At 45.2% G+C, this 19,076-nt stretch overlaps 1 protein-coding gene across 2 annotated transcripts in view; it reads left to right on the plus strand.

Moving 5' to 3' along the window:
- The first annotated feature begins 740 nt into the window (after window positions 1-740).
- MAML1 (mastermind like transcriptional coactivator 1) overlaps window positions 741-19,076 on the plus strand; it is a 65,345-nt gene continuing 47,009 nt past the window's right edge. Inside the window, exon 1 of one of the 2 annotated variants that reach the window (XM_075602042.1) lies at window positions 741-2,003. In XM_075602042.1, coding sequence (XP_075458157.1) covers window positions 1,665-2,003 — 339 coding nt within the window. In that variant the 5' untranslated portion in view covers window positions 741-1,664. The remainder of the gene's footprint in view (window positions 2,004-19,076) is intronic. The other variant, XM_075602040.1, reaches the window with a different exon arrangement.

Genomic DNA, 19,076 nt, shown 5'->3' on the forward strand with positions numbered 1-19,076 from the left:
CGCGTCTGAGATCAGATGCATTGTAAGGAACCCCAACCCTCTCTAATAGTGCCTCTGAGATCAGATGCATTATAAATTGCTGTATATTTGGTACAATTTTCAAATGACCTGAAAATTGAAGGGAACCCCCGCCTGTTGAAAAACACTGCTTTCATTTCTATAGCAAGTTTTAGCCCACCACCCCAGCACTGCAAGATCTTTGTAACACTTTCCTGTTTGTTATAATTTGTTGCGAATTTTCCTAGCCGTTTGAGATGTAAACTGTTGCAATAGATAATGTTACTTTATTAATATTGTGGTGATGGTGGTGTTTAAATTAGGGAGAGATGCCTGTGCTGAAAAATGAACATATCTGAGAAACCATGGGAGATATGCAAATGTCTATACAATGTATATTTCAATGAGTCACACATCCTAAAATGTATCTTTAAGACCAATCGGTTTAAAGACCCTTGTGATGAAGGCAGGGGTACCAGTGTCAGACGCACAGGATGAGAACCAGCAGCAGCTCTAGCATTGAACAGATGCTGGGAAGCTCTACTGTCACATATCACTCACGTATGCTCATTTTTTTTTGTTGCACAAGTCAAGTTTCCTTTTAGTTCTCTCAATAGCATAAAAGGAGGTAAACAATATCCCAGGATGCACTGCAAAAGACAGCACTGATTTGGTCCGTCCTCTTGACTTGGGTCCAATTGCAGAGACCCAAAGACCGGCACCCACGGGGGAGAAGCAGCATCGTTTACGCATAACGATACAAAAGGATAATGTGGCGCCCCCTGACCCAAAGAACTTACAATCTACGCGGAGGGAGGTGGAGTAACAGATGGGGGAGCGCGAAAAGGCAAGTGTCCTCCCTATAAATAGCCACTGTTGGGCATGGTGTGGAGTTTAGTTTCCTAATCAGAAAGAGCTGCCCTCCCTTCTATTTATAGAGCCTCCCCCAGAACTGGATCTTTGTTCCAAAAAGGAAAAAAAAACAATCCGACAAAATAAAACTACTTGTTTTCAGCTGGGAAGTAAAAAGCCACCAGTGGGAGGAGCTTCTCCTGCCAATCAACACACGTTGTCCCCGCCCCCTTACGTGAGGCGTCCAGACGTCCATCAACACCACACAACGCATCTCATTGGACGAGCTCGAGTCACCTCCTCCTATTTCCTCCACCGACCTCGAGAACCAGCTCTCGCTCTCTCTCTTTCTCTACAGACCCCTCCCTCGGCAGGTTTCCGTTTACAAAACAGCACGTCATCGCCCCGGCCCCTCCCCCCTGGTCGGCCGCTATTGGAGAAGAGCGCTGCCTGTCTCCTTCCACAGCCGCTGACGGCGCGCCCCCTTTCCCTCTCTCTCCCTGAGCAAAAAAAATAAATAAATAACCCCCCTCAGTTTCCAAGATGGCGGCTGCGCGGATAACAATGGCGAGCCCGCGGCGGGGGCGCCAGGGGCCCGTGCGGCTGTGAGGTGGTAGTGGGTACTGCTGCTGGCGGTCACAGCAGTATAAGGGACATAGACAGACCACAGAGGTTCTGCTGAAGAGCGACGGGGAGTGGGGGGGAGTCTTTCCTCAGCCTGTACCGAGCGGCTCCCGGACATGCCCGGGGGATGAGAGCGGCCTGATCCCGCGCCTCACACACACACCCCGCCGCTCCTCTCCTCCCCCCCCCCGATGGCGGATTTTGTGGTCCCCCGGCACAGCGCCGTGATGGAGCGCCTGCGCCGGAGGATCGAGCTGTGCCGGCGGCACCACGGCTCCTGCGAGTCCCGCTACGAGGCGGTGTCCGGGGAGAGGCTGGAGCTGGAGAGGCAGCACACTTTCCAACTGCACCAACGCTGCCTGCAGGCCAAGGCCAAGAGGGCCGGCAAACACCGGCAGCCAGCGCCGGCTAATAATAACCCGCCCGCCGAGGCCGGGGCGGCCAGGGGGAACCAGGCCACAGCCGGCAGCCTGGACACGGGAGACGGAGGAGGCAACGGGGAGCAGTGCAGGAACAGCACCCTGATCGCGGTAAGGAATGGGGCACCTTGTGATCACCCTATAAATACCCCCCCATGTCTTCCCATAGTTCTTCACCTACTTCAATGTTATCAAAACGTCCCCCTTGTTCACTGCTCCCCGTGATCAACATCATTTTTAATGTTTTATCCCCCCCAGCAAGTTTCCTAATTATACTTTGTTGGCATGTCTGAACTTCCCATTTATTAATCACCACCCTCTCTGCTTTTATTTTGGTCACCCCTTCACTTCATTGGCCAGGACATACTTGAAAACGAGAGGTAACTCTCAATGAATTACTTCCTGGTAAAACATTTTATAAATAAATTGTACGCGCCAACTTGATCATCCGTTTCCTACCTTTTTTTTTATTATGGGCACCCCACCTGGTGGTCACTATTTTGGCCACCAACTTGACTATTGTCTTCTATCCCCTCCTCCTGCTCATTAGTGTTACCCACCATATCCTTAGGTTGTGTGCACCAACCTGTTACTTATCTGCCCTGCCCTCCAGGCTGTGCCACTTCCTGATGAACAAACCCCAGTTTTCCCAGCGGGGTTATCCCAGTGAACAATCACATCATTTTGGTTGTCCCGCCTGATAATTAACCTCCGTCCTCTTACTTTGGTTACCAACCTGACACAATCCTTAGACTGAGTTGATCAAGTACATTGGCCAACTTTTGGTGCACTTCCTTAGTGTTTGTGTAGTTTTGGCACTTGGCATATGCACTTGTCGCTGTGTGTACCTGCATTCAGTATATTTCTATTTATTTTATCAGTAAGTAGAAATTGCCCTTTTGTTGCCCTGTCTGTTTATTTACCATTCTCTCTGCCATTCCTTTCCTACATCATCTGTCTTAGATTGTTCTCTCTCTTTTTTTATTTTTAAATAAAACATCTGTGTTTAACGCATGAAATCTTTTTGCAAACCAGTATTGCTGACCTGAGGAAGAGAGAACGCTCAAAAGCTTGTCTCATAATACCAATTTAGTCCATATAAAAAAGGTATTACAGGTAGTCCTCACTATCCAACGTTTCACTTTACAACGAATGGTGTACCCAACGCTTTACAATGCAACTCTATGGGCTGTTTTTCGACGCCGGAATTCGTTATCCAACGCTCACCGCCACTGAATAACATGGGACTCACTTTACAATGGTTTCACTATCCAACGCTACTTCCAGAACGGATTCCGTTGGATAACCGAGCACTGCCTGTACCTAATACTGATGTAGCCTACTTATTTACTTACTTTTAAACATTATTTCTACATTTTTCTACCTAATTTTGACATGTATTGTAGAGTAACACTGCTTGGGACCGTAAAAGAATAGTTGCAGTCTCTGCTGTAGTACTGTTAGCTGTTGAAGTTAATGAATATAATGACCTTTTATGTCATGGCACTGGTGGTATTGGGTTACTGCAGAAGTAAAGTTGTTCCCTTGGAGCGGATGGGGTATGTATGGTGTTTTACTAACCTGACAGTCAGTCGTTCCATTGTAACTAGGGTTTAGAAGGGTTAAATCATGCACAGTGTGTCAGTTACAAGGTGCAGTGTGTGATTAACATGTTCTGTGGGAAGTGGCTTCAAACCCCAAATCTGCCGTCACTGACATTAAAAGTGTATCAATGAGTTATCGGGTACCTTTTATGTTTGACACTTTTCTCTCTCTTTTTTTTTTTTCCCTTTGCGCTCTAGTGCTAAATCTCATCTATACATAACTGACACTGTAATTATGTGGTAAGGGTGGTCTTGGTCACATTGTTCTGGTTATTGTGTTTTTGAATGGTTTTTATCAGTGATTGAGAATTGTATTGTATGTCTTTATTTATATAGCGCCATTAATGTACATAGCGCTTCACAGTAGTAATACACGTGGTAATCAAATACTCTGAATGTACTCTGAGAGATCTAATTTATGCTGTGTAGGGGTGACCAGTGTGAATCTTTTCTTGGAACTCCGTGGTGTGACACAGCTGACCAGACTGTGTAACTTTTTATGGTCCTGTTAGTAGATCTGTTTTTTTTATTTTTGATATATATATATTATTTTTTTTTCTTTCCTCCATTGGCAAAAAGCCAAGTTTTTTTTTTACCTCTGGCTCCAGCAAAAACTCTGAAATGTGTGTAGTGGTTGTCAACTTGTGTTGTGTCCCCTACTTGAATGACCTACGTCAGACTCTCCTTCATTGCTTTTCTAATGCTGTGAAGTAGTTGGCATTGGGGAGCATAGCCGGTTTAATTATATTTTGTTGCTGCCTCTATGTCCCCTAAAACATAATTACCATTTAGACTTTTCAAAATGTGTAATTCTACATTTTGTTGTATATTTGATGCTCTAAATTGGGACCCTGACTCAGAACAGTAGAGTTTATTTATCCTTATTCTCTGCTACAGGTGCCTTGTGCAATTTTGTGGCAAACCAGCCTTTGAGTACCCGGCATCTACCGTCTTCGTTATTTCACAATGGGTTTCAAGTGTAGGTGTGTAGTGTTTGATTTATTTACATATATTTCACTTCTACGTGATGGAAACAAAAATAAAAGTAGCAATCCGAATAAACAGCTCATAATATTGCATTTGTTGTTTTGTTTTTTTTTATTTATCATATCTATGCTTAGAGCTGGTTAACATAACTCCGCAATAGCAAAAATGTCCGATGACAAGAAGACCTTTCCACCCTCTCCTCTCTCAAATTAACTTGGCAGCATGATTAGGCCTCAGTTTGTTTGTGTTAGCCATCCTTGTGATGAATGTGCTTCAATAGACACCTTTTTATCGAGTGGCTGTCAGCTAGAAAGCAGTGAAGTTTGTTTGCGTTGGGCTGGCACAGCTGAACCTTGGCAGACGAGCACATATCTGTCTGCCTTGCATCGTTAGCAGGCATTTCAACTACAGCCTGGCATGTAACTCATCTCAACTATCTCCTGTGAAGTTATCTAGTATCTCAATCCTGGAATGGCTGCTGTGAGTTACGTAGCATCTTTATTTTAAAAAGCAATATTCCTAACTGTTTTAGATGGTTGTTTTTTTTTTTTAACTTGAATTTTATGCTTGACATCTGCAAGAATAAGAGGTCCCTTGAGCTGTATCCTATCGCAAATATTGTTTGTGGATTTTCAGTATATATTACTCTGAACGTTTATGATCTTTTTGCCGCTACCAAGTTCACATTTTCTTAAGAGGAAGTTATGTATTTGTCTTTCTGTGCTCCTGTATCACACATGAAAAACTTTTTTTTGGAGGTTGGTAGCAGAATGTATTGTTTTTGTTTTACACCACCTGTGAAAGCAAAGGACATGAGCTCATACTGTAGGTGCTCTGGTGTCTTCCACAGGTTCCCAAAACCTGTTTCGTACCGGTGGGGACAAATTGGGAGACCTGTAAATACACTTAAGAGCTTTTTTTCCCTTTTTGCTGAACCTTGAACAGTGAAGCTTTTTCTTTCTCCTTTTACCCACCATAAATTTGTCTGTTTTACCATCTTGTCCTGCAAAGAAGAAAGGGGGGTGGGGGATGTGAGATTGCTTTACAATGCCTTGCTGGCGCCTCTGGCATTCAAGAGGCTAACCCCTGCTCTTCCTTTGGCGCCAGCAACACGTTGTAAACCACCGAGTTGCAGTCCACCGAATTGCACCGGAGGGGGTTAATTATCGCCGGCTGTGGGGTTTGTTTTTTAGCCTCTTTAAACGTTCACCTGTTGCAGTGTTTTTTCCATCCGTGTTAATTGATCCCCTGTCACTTGCAGTAGTACTGTCATTGTGTAATTACAGCAATGGCGTTTGAGTCACCCCCTCCCCACCCCCATGATTACATTTAATTTAAACCCGGTCACAGGCCTGACGTTGGCCTCTCTGCACTAGTGCTGCTGCTTGTCAGATGGGGAAGTAAGTAGGTGTTAAATCTTCCCGCTGTGGTTTGGATATGTTGCTGTTCACCAGAGAACTTTATGTACTTAGTGGAGGCTGCATATGGCACGGGTGTGTGTTCACTTAACCCTTTCACCACTTTGGACAGTGTTCTACAGGCCACCTTGGCGGTGAAGGGGGGGCCTGTCCCTGTGAAGCCGAGCTTTTATTTCTCTGACAAATCTGAACTGTATTTTGCTTTCAGTAGGTGGTGTATTTGACACTTCTTACCCATTTGAGCTCCATTTAAAAGTTGTTTTACTGAATTATCCATTGTCATCAGTCTTCCTAACTGCATACGTCTTGATTTGTCCAGTGGACTGTTTTGCTTTAAAAACATAAATTGTCTATTGCAATGGCCATTTTTAATAAGATGTCAACACTCGTTCACGCACAGCGGTCCCCAACCTTTTTTACATTGTGCACTCCCTGCTTGTACATATTTGTTCTCTGCCCCCCTGATTACTCTTATTGCCTACTCATCAGACAGTGTGAGCAATATAATATGTGACCGATCCCAGCTAGTAGTGTTCTGAGCTCGTGGGGAAAATATGCTTAAGGTCCCAAACTGCACCTCGGTGTGTGCAGACAGCTTGAGTTGGTATAGCTGTCAATCACCGAAGGAGCTTCCAAAATCACGCCCCACAATGTCTTGCTGCTGTAGATGCAAATTATTGTGGGAAGCGACTTTGCAAGCTCCTGCTGTAATTGACAGCAATACCATCCATGTTAAGGTACATTTTTCGGCCTTACTAATGTAACCCTCTTTCCCTCTAGTTTGAAGGGTCTACTAGTGCTGGCGGTACCTGTCGGCTCACAGGGATCTGAGTCTCTGCTACTGGGAGCTTGGGGTAACAAATATTGAGTGGCAGCGCCTCCACCTGCACGGGACCCCAACTGTATGGAATAACCCCGAGCAGGAACAGTCCACAGATTATTATAATAACCTTTACTGTGAGCAATAACCATGAACCACATAAATGCAATAGCAATACTAATGGTTACAGCTATACCTCGCCGCGCAGGGCGTTGTCCCACCACAGTGTATCCCCACACCGTGTCCAGAGTACCAGAGGTGTCCCTTGGTCACTTCACTCAATAAGTGTCCCAAAAAGATGCCCACCCCTCTAGGCGTGATCAGCGCCTTACTGTACAGATGTTGGTGCACGTTTTGGTGAACGGTAACTTCCGGGTGTGTCAACACCTGGGCGCGCAAACGATGAAAAACAAGGGATCCGCTGATCCAAAGATATCCTCCGCTGCAAGGCTGGTCACTCCCTCTCTTGCAGTCTGGTCCCAGACTGCAGCAGCAATAGTTCAAATGAAACCACTGTGGCCCATAGCGTGCTAATAACGTGAATTTGTAGAATCCAAGGGGACACACAGGCCGATTTTCTTCTGGTCCTCGGCGCTCATTGGCACTTGATAGTACCCTGACCTCAGGTCCAGTATGCTGAACCACTGTTTCCCGGATAGCGCATTTAGAAGTTCTTCAATCCGGGGAAGAGTGTACGGGTCGGGCACTGTGCGATTGTTCAATATCTGATAATCCACACATAACCGGACCAACTTTTTCTTCCACACCACCATAATTGGCGATGCATAGGGGCTACGGGATCCCGTGACTATACCCGCTGACTCCATCTCTTGCAGGATGTCTCTCATCTTCCACATCCCGAGGGGCTATGCGGTGGGACCACTCCCGACAAGGCGTAGTATCACTTAACCGGATGGTGTGCTGGGCGCTGCGGCTGCAACCCACATCCATATCACTAGTTGAGAATACTTCTCGTCTCGCTTGCAGTTTGGCCCTTAGTCGTTCTCTCCACTCATCAGTCAGGGTGGAGTCTCCCAAAGTCGAATGCCAACCCGGCTGCTGGGTCTGGTATGGCGGCTGTATTTGCTTGTACTCTTATCTGCTCGACGGGAGTGACAGGGTATATTCTCCCAAGACTTTGACCATAATCGAGGGGCATGGGATACGGGGAGATATTCTGGACAAACAGCCGGACTCTCCTTGGCATCTCGGAGGTCAATTCTCTCACTTCAGCCATTAGCTTGTAGCCTCGTCGGTCATCATCCTCAGGTGTACTTTCTAGAGAGAAGAGATGGTCACCTTCATTCCTTTCCGGATAGCAGCATGTGGCAGTCCTGAGTTTCACTCCCCCCGGTAAAATCTCTGTTAACCCGTGTTCAATGTTAGAGAATCCCGTGCTCCTCCTGGGCGGTTATCTTGCAACATTCTTCGTGTAGCATGCGGTAGCATTCTATAGACGACAGAGGTAGTCCACCGGCCTCCTGCAAGTACATACGAATTATGGCCCGCACAATGTCGGTTTTGGACCCCAATATGATAGGGGCAATGGTGTGTTCTTGAGGCTCCGGGCACACCAGTGCCTCCACATCCATGGGGTGATGCTTGCCCGTATTCAGTTGAGGAATGTCCAGGCGAACCTTCACTACGCAGTCAATGGGGTAATCCTCGTGGCTTAGTCCCCGCAGCTTCATCGCGTCTGCTGACCTCAGAGGCATATGTTTGAGGTGTTCATCGTAGAAGGGCTGATACACAATGGCTACTTGAGACACAGTGTCCAGCAAAGCCGATGAGTATATACCTTCCATGACGACACGTACAAGAGCAGCCGGTCCCACATGACAGCAAGCGTCCGGCGGCTGAACTGTCTCGGTGGGGGCCGCAGGAGGCGGGGAGGTGGCTTCAGCGGCCTGAGTTGTGCACCTCATGGACATAGAAGGAAACGTCACTGTATGAGCCGTCTTCTTCTGCGGGCATTGTGGCGATTTGACCCTTCTTGCCACAACGGAAGCAGAACATACCACTCAGATGGGTCTTGGTCCTATAGGTAGGGGATACTCTCTCTTTTTACGGCGTCGGAGCAGGTCCACTCCGGGAGTACTTACTCCGCGTGATCCTTCCATTCTTCGAACTCCGCCTTCCCTAAAGGTGTGGGCCGAGTTCCTGAGAGCCTTGAGTTTGCGGTGTTGTTGAGACTGGGAGTACTGGTTGATGGCCTCCACGAGTTGCGGTACTGTCACGTCCCGAAGGGAGCCACCACTGGGCAAGCGGCTACTTGATTCAGGCAGGGAATGGATAGTCTGGACAGAACTATCTACTTTTGGAATCATAGCGGATGATGGTGGAGGGGAGTCAGCCCAATGATGGGTCTGACCTACAGCACCAGGGGTAAAGGTGACCCGGGGAAAAGTCACCTCAGTTTCTACGGAAGTTTGCCAGGTTGGGGCTAACGACCTCACTGTCGGGAGGAAGGGAATGGGGGTCCGTTCTGAGTAAGGTACAGCAGCCGAGGTTTGCGGCGTGCATGTCTTGGAATCTGGCAATTGTAGCCCTCTCTCCCTCTAGTTTAAATGTTCTAATAGGGCTGGCGGTACCTGTCGGCTCACAGGAATCTGAGCCTCCGCTACTGGGAGCCTGGGGTAACAAATATACTGAGTGGCAGCGCCTCCACCTGCACGGGATCCCAATTGTATGAGATAACCCAGAGAAGGAACTATTAATAACAGTCCACAGATTATTATAATAACCTTTACTGTGAGCAATAACCATGAACCACATAAATGTGGCGTTGTCCCACCACAGTGTTTCCCCACACCGTGTCCACAGTACCAGAGGTGTCCCTTCACCCAAAAAGTGTCCCCAAAAGATGCCCACCCCTCTAGGCGTGAACAGTGCCTTACTGTACAGATGTTGGTGCACGTTTGGTGAACGGTACCTGCCAGGTGTGTCCACACCCGGGCGCGCAAACACTGAAAAACAGGGGATCCGCTGATCCGAAGATATCCTCCGCTGGATGGGATGCCTCCCTCTGGAGTGTCCGCTGCAAGGCTGGTCGCTCCCTCTCTTGCAGTCTCGTCCCAGACTGCAGCAGCAATAGTTCAAATGAAACCACCGTGGCCCTAAGCTGGCTAATCACTAAAAGGGCAGGATCCCTAACTGAAGGGGCCTTCCCTAAAGCAGCCACAATCTAGGGTGAGTTGGGGCCTAGGGGATCTCTGGCCTAGTGCAGAGGGTCACAGACCCCTGCACCTATACAACCTCCCCTAGCTGTGTCCCAGCTCCAACTGCCAGCAAGCCCTCAGAGCAACAACTGCCTCAGCAGGGAATCCTAACATTCCATTGTCCAGGCTTCGTCACCTGACTCCGCAGCCCTGTGGCCTTCTGGGGGCTGTAGTCCCCGCGGAACCCTTTTATCATTGGCGCTGCGTGCGCTACCTGTAATGGCCGCCGCAATGCTCCCTGCGCATGCGCGAACCTTGTAATGGCCACCGCGACTCGGCAGCCACTGCACATGCGTGCGCATATCTAACATGGCGGCTGCAGCGGAGGTAAAAGCCAAACCAGGGAACCCAGGCCACACTAAGGATTCAGGAACCCACTTTACTGCCTGGGATCCGCCATTACATAGGTTCTTTTGGGGGCACCTCAATCCCCAAGTGGTTACTGAATCCATTCTTGGGCATCACTGCAGTTGGAGGTTGATGCATTACCTTTTAATATAGAATTAGATTGTATGCTCTTTTGGGGGCAGGGTCCCCTTTTTTTTTTTTAGGCTTTGTCCCCGGTGGTCTCGGCGGCGTGCGCGCCACACACCACAAGACAGCCCTCTATGGGGCAGGGGCGCGCAAAGCCCTGTGACGTGTTTGCTGGCAGAGAAGACAAGAATTTTGTCTTCCCGTGCCGCGACGCAACCAATGGCAGGGCAGATATGTCCCGTCATGGCCGCGCCCCACGCTCCCCTACAGACAGTCGTTTGCGGCTTTAGTCGCTGAACACGCCGCCAGGCGCGTCTGCAGCAGGGAGGACGGGAGCCGTAGCCTTATGTTGTCTTTTGCCTCTAATTCATTCCCATTGTTGGTACTTTACCTTGTATTGTAAATGTTGTAAAGTAAACTATATGGCTCTATATTTTTAAATAAATAAAAATAGTCGGGGTTTAGACCAATCACACAGAGCAGGGGTGCTCAACTCCAGTCCTCAAGTGCCGCCCCCTCTTCCCCCCTCTCCCCCACTTTGACTGAGCCTTGAGCCACCTGTGCTGAAGCTGGGATATCCTGAAAACCGGACCTGTTGGCGGGGCTTGAGGGCTAGAGTTGAGCACCCCTGCATTAGAAAATTCCCTGCTATGGGAAATTACTGTTATTACTGTGGTTGGAGCAATTGGATTGAAAATTACAGACCTGGCATTGGTATCGAGTATTGGTAAAAATGTTTTTTTAATGTGTTATCCTCTCTGAGAAGGATCTGTTTGGGAGTGTATACATTCTTTATATTTTAGAGTACACTATGTTCCTTTAGTTTAAATGCTTTTGATGGTCAAATTAGGTTTTTGGGTTATTTCTGTGGCAAGACAGCGCGAGGACACATACATAACATCCTGAAACGGTAGGAAACTGCAGTTAACTACTGTAAGCCGCATTCAGCTCTGATATCCAGCTGCAGAGCTTGACATATCCGCGTCTTTTCAATCTGTTCCAGAGTCCCAACACTCAAAGGGATCTTTATAGAATCTTGTAATACGCTTCTCAAAATATAAAGTGAAATGGGCTAAACTAAAGCCTTAAAATGGCTTCGCTCCCAAAAACCTTTTGTTTAACCCCTATGCTGCTAAATGGACTAGTGATGCAAGCTCAACAATGCATTACTGGTGCTGTTTGTCATTAAAGGGGTTTCAAGAGGAGGATTTAGGACCTGGGATGTGGTGTGTGGGTTTTTTATTTTTTTAACCTGCCTTTACTCTTCCATATATTTTGTTTTTTTGTTTTCCTTATCAAACTTAAATGGAAATCCATCAATAATTAAATGTTCTCAATGTATTGATTTTGTGGGTTTTGGGGCGAATGAAGGGCCTTCAATCATGCTCTCACAGCAACAGTCCCCAATGTCAAGAATTCGCAACCTAATAGGATATGACAGATAAACAGAAGTGTGAGTAGGTGCTGTGGCTGCCACAGTCCTGGTTGGCTGGGCCTACTCTGTGCACCCGTACAAGCAGAAAGGTTGACCCATGCATTTTACCCCAGGTCTGCAAAACCCTCTCCCACGTACATCGCTGGAGTAAGGATAGGCTTCTAAAGTTGCCTTGTGTCCTTATATCAACCCCTCTTTGCACTAGGCACAAGCCCAGTCTGCATTCCAGAGCTCCATGTAATCATTCATTCTCTGCTTTAGAGGAAGATGCTTTACTGTTAAAGGTGCAGTCTCATGTTTGACCAAAGCTGAAGTAATGGCAGTGATCTGTCCTGACAATCAGCAAAGTGGTCTTCAAAATCATATCTGAACATGTAAAAATGTTTTCTTTATTTCCATTTACTGCTGACAAAGATTCTCTGTGTGAGAAGGGAAAAGGGCCTGCTTGTTTTGGTACCTTTTTGATGTTGCTGCTTTTACATGTGTCTGCAACACCACCATGTTTTATTTCACAATGCAACCTGTAAAGTGGTAGTGGTTCTCATATGCAGTGTTCGACAAACCTATACATTTGCTCGCCCCGGGCGAGTGGATTTAACCCCCGGGCGAGTAAATATTGGCCCAAGCAGCACACGTTTGGTACTAGGTGGCGAGTAGATTTTTTGGTGATTTGTCAACCACTGCTCATATGTATATATAGCCTACTCATCAGACTATTGCCAACAAAACTTTTTGACAGATCTCTGTCCTGAGCCTGTGTCCTGAACTTATGGGAGGGAAGACATGCTTAACAAGGCCACAAACCATACCTCTTCGGGTCTATCACTGCGGTAGCTTCCAAAGTAACCCCCGCAATGCCTTGCTGCTCTAGATGCAAAGCATTGATTGTGGGGTGCAACTTTGGAAGCCTACACCTTGAGAGAGGCAGTATTACTGCCGAAACGTTGGATTCCTTGGCACATTAAACCCCTTTTCATATTAAACCCCTTTTCATTTGATGATTAAGACAGTGTGCCTGATTCTTCTTCTTCTTCACTGGATCTATTTGGGACATCAGGAGCTCCCCAGGACCAGCACTTTCACCCTTTTTGTTTGAGTGCGTGCACTACTTTCATTCTGTGCAACTTTGGAAGCTCCTTCTGTAATCGACAGGTACACTACCCTGTATTCTCTCCCTCTCCCCACTGCTATAGAGTTATAGTAATAATACAAAATAAACTTGTGATGCTAAATAATTGGACGCTACAATGATTACCAAATTTTATCATGACCAGTCTGTCTTTCTTTCTGCCTTTTGACACTATCAAACCTTGGCACTAGCGTGCTACCTACTCACTCCCCTCTCCCTATTTTTAATTCAATATTTCTGGTATTTTTACTATAATGGTGGACTATAGTTTTATAACCTGCGCTGCATGTTGGAATAGCTTTCAATGGTCCATTTCTTTATAGATGTATGTTTTTTCACAGCCTAACAAGCATCACAGCTCTCCTTTTGCAATGTATGGTCGTGGTAAGTACATCCGATGAAGAAAAGCCTTTGCATCTACACGATCCTTGAAATGTCCCAAGGGACAGCACTTATAATTTTTGAATGTTGTGCTTTGTTGTTTTTGATGTCTAGTGCTAAGCATTACCGCAACTTGCTAATAGGACTTCTGACCTCATATTGCGAGACATGTCATGGCCATGTAATCGCTGTGTTGGATAGAAAACTTGAAACCAGATTGTCTGTGTGGTTGAACGCATACAATTGTACCTATAAAGAAGCATGTTTTCCAAATTCAGGGTATGACATTTACCTGCATCAAGACTCTCATCTCTTTGATTAATAAAACTCTGCTTCAGTTCACTGCAACCCTCTCCTCTAGCAGGATAGAGGTAAAACAGAGTTCAGGAATCCTGATGATGCTCAGCTTCCATCGGGACAATTTGCCTCAGTGTAAGATTGAGCAGTGGAGACATGTACAAACTCGATGATCAACGCACAACCTGAGCTTTCCTAATTACCATCCGTGGCCTCCAGTCACGAGATTTCAGCTGAGTGTAGGGTAGGGGTTTGACGACTTGTTGCATTGTTAGAAATTCCTCCTTTGCTTGCAGCGTGTCGGGTTACTGCAGGCCCCTCCACAAGACCCCTTTGTATCAAGGCCTTTGCCTTTTGTCATATGCTAAGTATCTTCTGAGCTCAGCCTACAATCCTGTGTTTGATTCCCCTTGCTAAAGTCACACATGTGGCGTCAGAAATGTTTGGCATGAGCAAACACATCTTTAACCCTGTGATTCCCTCAGCGTTCCATGTTACCGGAAGGTTCTCTAGACTCACCTGATGGGTTCTGCATTAGAGAACAAATTCTGGCCTGACATCAAGGGAACATGCAGCAAAATTAGTGTGTGTGTGTTTGCTACTCCTTGGTTGATCATTTTAGAGAGAAAGTTGTGTGCAAAGTCATGAGTTGACTGCTGCCAATTTCAGAGCATCTCCACATATCCAATGTTACACATCCTGGTGCAGTTTCCTTAACCCTTCCTTTCCTTGCACACAGGGTTAAGAATAGAAAGCGCGCCTTTCCGCTCTGAATTTGTAAATTGGCACAGTCCTTGACCAAAGGAACTTGCAGTGTAATTTTGTATCTAAATCAGATATCTCTGATTTTAGACACAATTAGATTGCAAGTAATTTTGTCCATTTGAGCTAACCTTGAGAAACAGTCCCTGTACTGTCTTGCCAAATTAAATACAAATTCACACTAGTAACTGTACAAGTCAGCATTGTGAGAGCACTCCTCTAAATAACATTTGTACCATTTTGTATCCTAGAAAGAGCTTTGCAAATTCATGATGGAAAGGTTTACTACAAAACACAAATGCATTCGCAGCATAAGGTTAGTTGCAGAATAAAACCCATTTTTACATTTTTTTTCCCCCTCCAATTACTGAAGGATTTCATGGGAATGTAAAAAAAGAAAACGTCAAGGCAGAGTGTTGAACAGAAACACAGAAATAAAACATTGTTAAGGCTATTCTACGTCAATGATTTGGCCACATAATGTTGTGGTCTGTAAGGCCTTTTATGACACATCAAGTCAGTGTGCTGCCTGTAACACACCAGATCCCTGTGTAGAACTGCTTTAGTTTCACCTTCCCTTTCATTTCAGACACAATTATTATTCAGAAAAACACTAGGGTTAGGGAGTGATCACAAAACCACACTAATTGAGGCAAATAATGAGTAAATAAATGGTAATCCAAGAAAGTGGGTGCAAACTGTGAACTGAAAAGTGAATCAGAAACAGGGGGGGGGGGGCAGGAGAACACAAATTGGATGTGTCTCCCAAAAGAATCCACTATAATGCACTCCTACTAAATTTAAAATTTAACTTTTAATATATTATCATAAAACATATATTACCAAAAACGTTGTGTATTGTGCATTAAAAATAAATTAAATTGACAATAACTAGCGTCCGTGTCAGTGAATGTGTGTTGGAGTGATCTCAACCAACAATTGGTAGTAGAAACTGATCTCAACCAACAATTGGTAGTAGAAACAGAAGGACACAGAACGCTGCTTAGTCAGGGTATAGTTGAGATCAGGTTCTACTACCAATTGTTGGTTGAGATCACTCCAACACACATTCACTGACACGGACGCTAGTTATTGTCAATTTAATTTATTTTTAATGCACAATACACAACGTTTTTGGTAATATATGTTTTATGATAATATATTAAAAGTTAAATTTTAAATTTAGTAGGAGTGCATTATAGTGGATTCTTTTGGGAGACACATCCAATTTGTGTTCTCCTGCCCCCCCCCCCCCCTGTTTCAGAATTATTATTCCCAGCGCTTAAGGGAAAAATAAATGGCCAAGTGAAAAAGCGACATCGATGTGACGTGTGATCTTTCGCTGGTTGGCTGTCTGGAGCACATTTTTATGTATGGATGCTTCAAAGCAACATTACCACTTATTTTCCTTTTTGAACCTTGCTTGCACTGTTGCTTCCTTAACTCAGGGGGGATTTCCTGATTTCATGAGATGTTACCCCAGGGCATCCCCAGTGATCACCTGTTTCAGCCAATCACAGAAGGGGAATGGCATGTGTTGTCATGACATCACTCTCATTGATTGGCTCTCGGCAGTGACCCAACCGGTGACCATGTTGCTATCCCTTTGCACTGATCTAGACATTTCTCTTGAGTCGTGGCAGAGAGGTTCTTTAGAAAGAATCATCTGGGATGCCTCCTCGCTTGAGAGAAATTATACCCAAAACATTTAACCGAACTGGGGGAGGGGGTTCGGGGTGTTACTGCTTTAATCATAAAGCAGCTTACTTTCTTTGCCACATTGATTCAGTTGTATATAAAAATTACATTACTTCCTGCAATCCTCTGAATTAGGGGTTTCCTCCCAGTGAGGCCGAGATCAGTGTCCTGTTGAAATGATCAGGATGGACAGTCGGATCTGAGCCACAGGCCCCTCCCGCTGAGCTGGGTAGGAGGCATGGCAGTCTTTCTCTCTCCACATTCCCAGACTGGTCTGGTCCCAGTCTGTCCTGCATTCCCATTCGTGGATGTCATCAGGAGGCACTGCATTCCTTATCTCAGGCTAACATTTCCTGTCTGTGTTGCATTGCATGTGTGACATGTCTGAGCTGAACCTACTACATGTCCTCTGCCTCCTCCACCACTTCTCTCAACCGCCAACCCTGTCCTCAAACATTCATTTTCACTGTTCACCTAATACTTATGAAGAAACAGTAAAATATTTAATATATATATTTTTTTTTTTTCTTAACCAAAGACAAGATGGCATTTGGTTAAAAGATGTGACCCATCCACTGTAAGAGTTTAGCAGCTCTGCTGTCCAAGTTGCACGGCAGTCAGCAGTTCATAGTGACTTGCTTAGGTGGTAACATTTTTTTGGCCCTTACAGATGCTGCTCGTCCAGGCATAAATTTATACATTTCTCTTTTTAAATTTTCTTTCCGTGTTCGCGCTCGGAGTCATGTAGACATTGGATCACACTGTTTCCCATGGTTTTGTAAGAATATACTGTATTTTACACTGATATAGATCATACTTCATTGTGAAATCCCAGCGTTTTTAATTTTGGAGGAATTTTTACTGTCAAATGTTTTCATGGGCTCTTAAACATCCCCCTTTTTAAATTTTCTATTAACTGCTTTGAATCTGTACATGGACACTTTGCAGTGTGCGTTGTATATGAGGGGATCGTTGACATCGGGCATCAAGCTGATGCCACTTTTTCACTTCTGTGTTCGCTACAGAGCAGGGATGGGCAACTCCAGTCCTCAAGGGCCACCAACAGGTCAGGTTTTCAGCTGTGCTGAAGCAGGGATATACTGAACCTGACCGGTTAGTGGCCCTTGAGGACACAAGTTGCACACCCCTGCTGTAGATTGAGGCTTGCTCAACACAGAGTCAAAGTAGCAAGGAGAAAATCTGATTACCATTACAGAGGCGGAGGGCAAAGGAATGTTTGGAATATTGAATAAAACAGGAGAGGACTCCAGAAATGTGAAGGTAGGTACTTAAATAGTTAACTAGCTACTACAGGTGGGGAGTGGGACAGGCAAGAGATCGGTTATGGTTTCCCTAACTCTTCATTCACTAAAGGGACCGATCATTGCACACCCAAAGATTTGGTGTGAGCTTTTTATCAAACAATCCTTATCCGTGTTGTTGTATAATTGGGACAAGGTTTTCCTTACACTGCAGGTCCCTGGGTTACAGAAAGTTCCCCAGCAACAAGGAGTTAATATGCAGCGAGTTTTGAAGTGCATACCCAGGGGCAGTCCTCTGCTTAGCAGGAAGCTGCCTTTATGAACCACTTTACATAACACAAGGCTGATTTTTAGTGCAGCTAAAGTGTCAAGGGTGCCGTTTTGGCTTTTAGTTTCTTTCTGGGACACGGGACTCTAATTACAGTCTGCCTGTTTTGGTCAATCCAGTAAATAAAATGGGTGTAATTATTTATTATTTTAATGTCATAGCAAGTCAATCTCTTGTATTTTTTTTTTCACTTCTGGATTAGTATTTGTGGATAATTATATAGTGTATAGTAAACACAGCCAACATTGTAAATCAATTATTTTTTTTCCTTTCTCCTAGATGTGTGTGGATCTAAATCGGACACCCAACTGCTACATATTGTATTGTATTGTATTATCTGTGGTGTATTGTTTAATTTAGCGAGTTTAGATTTCAGATCCAATAGCACCTCAGGAGAAAATCCACACCCTCTTCTGCCATTCTGTCTTTTATTGGACTGTGAATCCGCACTTAAGAATAGTTGGTGAAAGGGACCTGTTGGGGGATGGTTTGACGATTTTTGTCCATGTTTTTATTTGTTGTATGCTATTGTTGTGGCCAGAATGTAGTACAGGGAAGTGTAAAATGGTAATTCATCAGTCAATAAGGGGAGGGGGTTGATGTGACACATAATTGAACTGTTGCTTGGATTTCAGTTGTGGAGTGAGTACATAGGTCTGTCTAGCTTTATCGCTCCAAGGAGACCTAAAAATGAGCAAGAGGAACTACTGGAGTTCATGCGGCATTTGAGGCTGTTGGACAGAGATTACGGTTCTTGTTTTAGAATGCTGGCGAAGAGTTGAGCCCCACTCAAACAGTTGGTACGTAAATATTCCTTAGCAAGTAGAAGACGGCATGTGCCCCATCTTGAAAGATGCTAAATCTTAGGCTAGTTACAGGAGAAAGGATTGTGTCTTGGTGAGGCGTGGAGGAATCTCCCCAATGGAATGGATAGCATTTCTAATTATTAGGCTCTTCTCCATTATAAAATTACAAAAGACTTGTTCTTTGATCAGATAACCATTGTGTTTGCTCAGGGCCAAGCATTCAAGACAAAGCCCACAACAATGGCTGCCCTCCAAGGCAAAAAGTGACTTCTCAGATTCTAAAAAGACAAAAATCCCAAAGCCTACAGATGTAGTGTGGGACATTGTTCTCTGTGATCACACAACATATCCCTGTGTAACTCAAAATCCTATGGAAACTGATCTTCTATGGCAGAGTGTGTGTGTGTCACAGTCATCAATTTTGTGTTTTTGTTTGGAGTAGTGGACCCCAATGGGGAAGATAGAATATAGCACCCTATATATTCAGACTTGTTGAATATCTTTTTCAAAGCTCACGGTCATCGCAGACACCCTCCCTTTTTTCTTTTTAAAGTAACATACTAGT

This window comes from Ascaphus truei, chromosome 5, assembly GCF_040206685.1.
Source record: "Ascaphus truei isolate aAscTru1 chromosome 5, aAscTru1.hap1, whole genome shotgun sequence".
Taxonomy (NCBI): domain Eukaryota; kingdom Metazoa; phylum Chordata; class Amphibia; order Anura; family Ascaphidae; genus Ascaphus; species Ascaphus truei.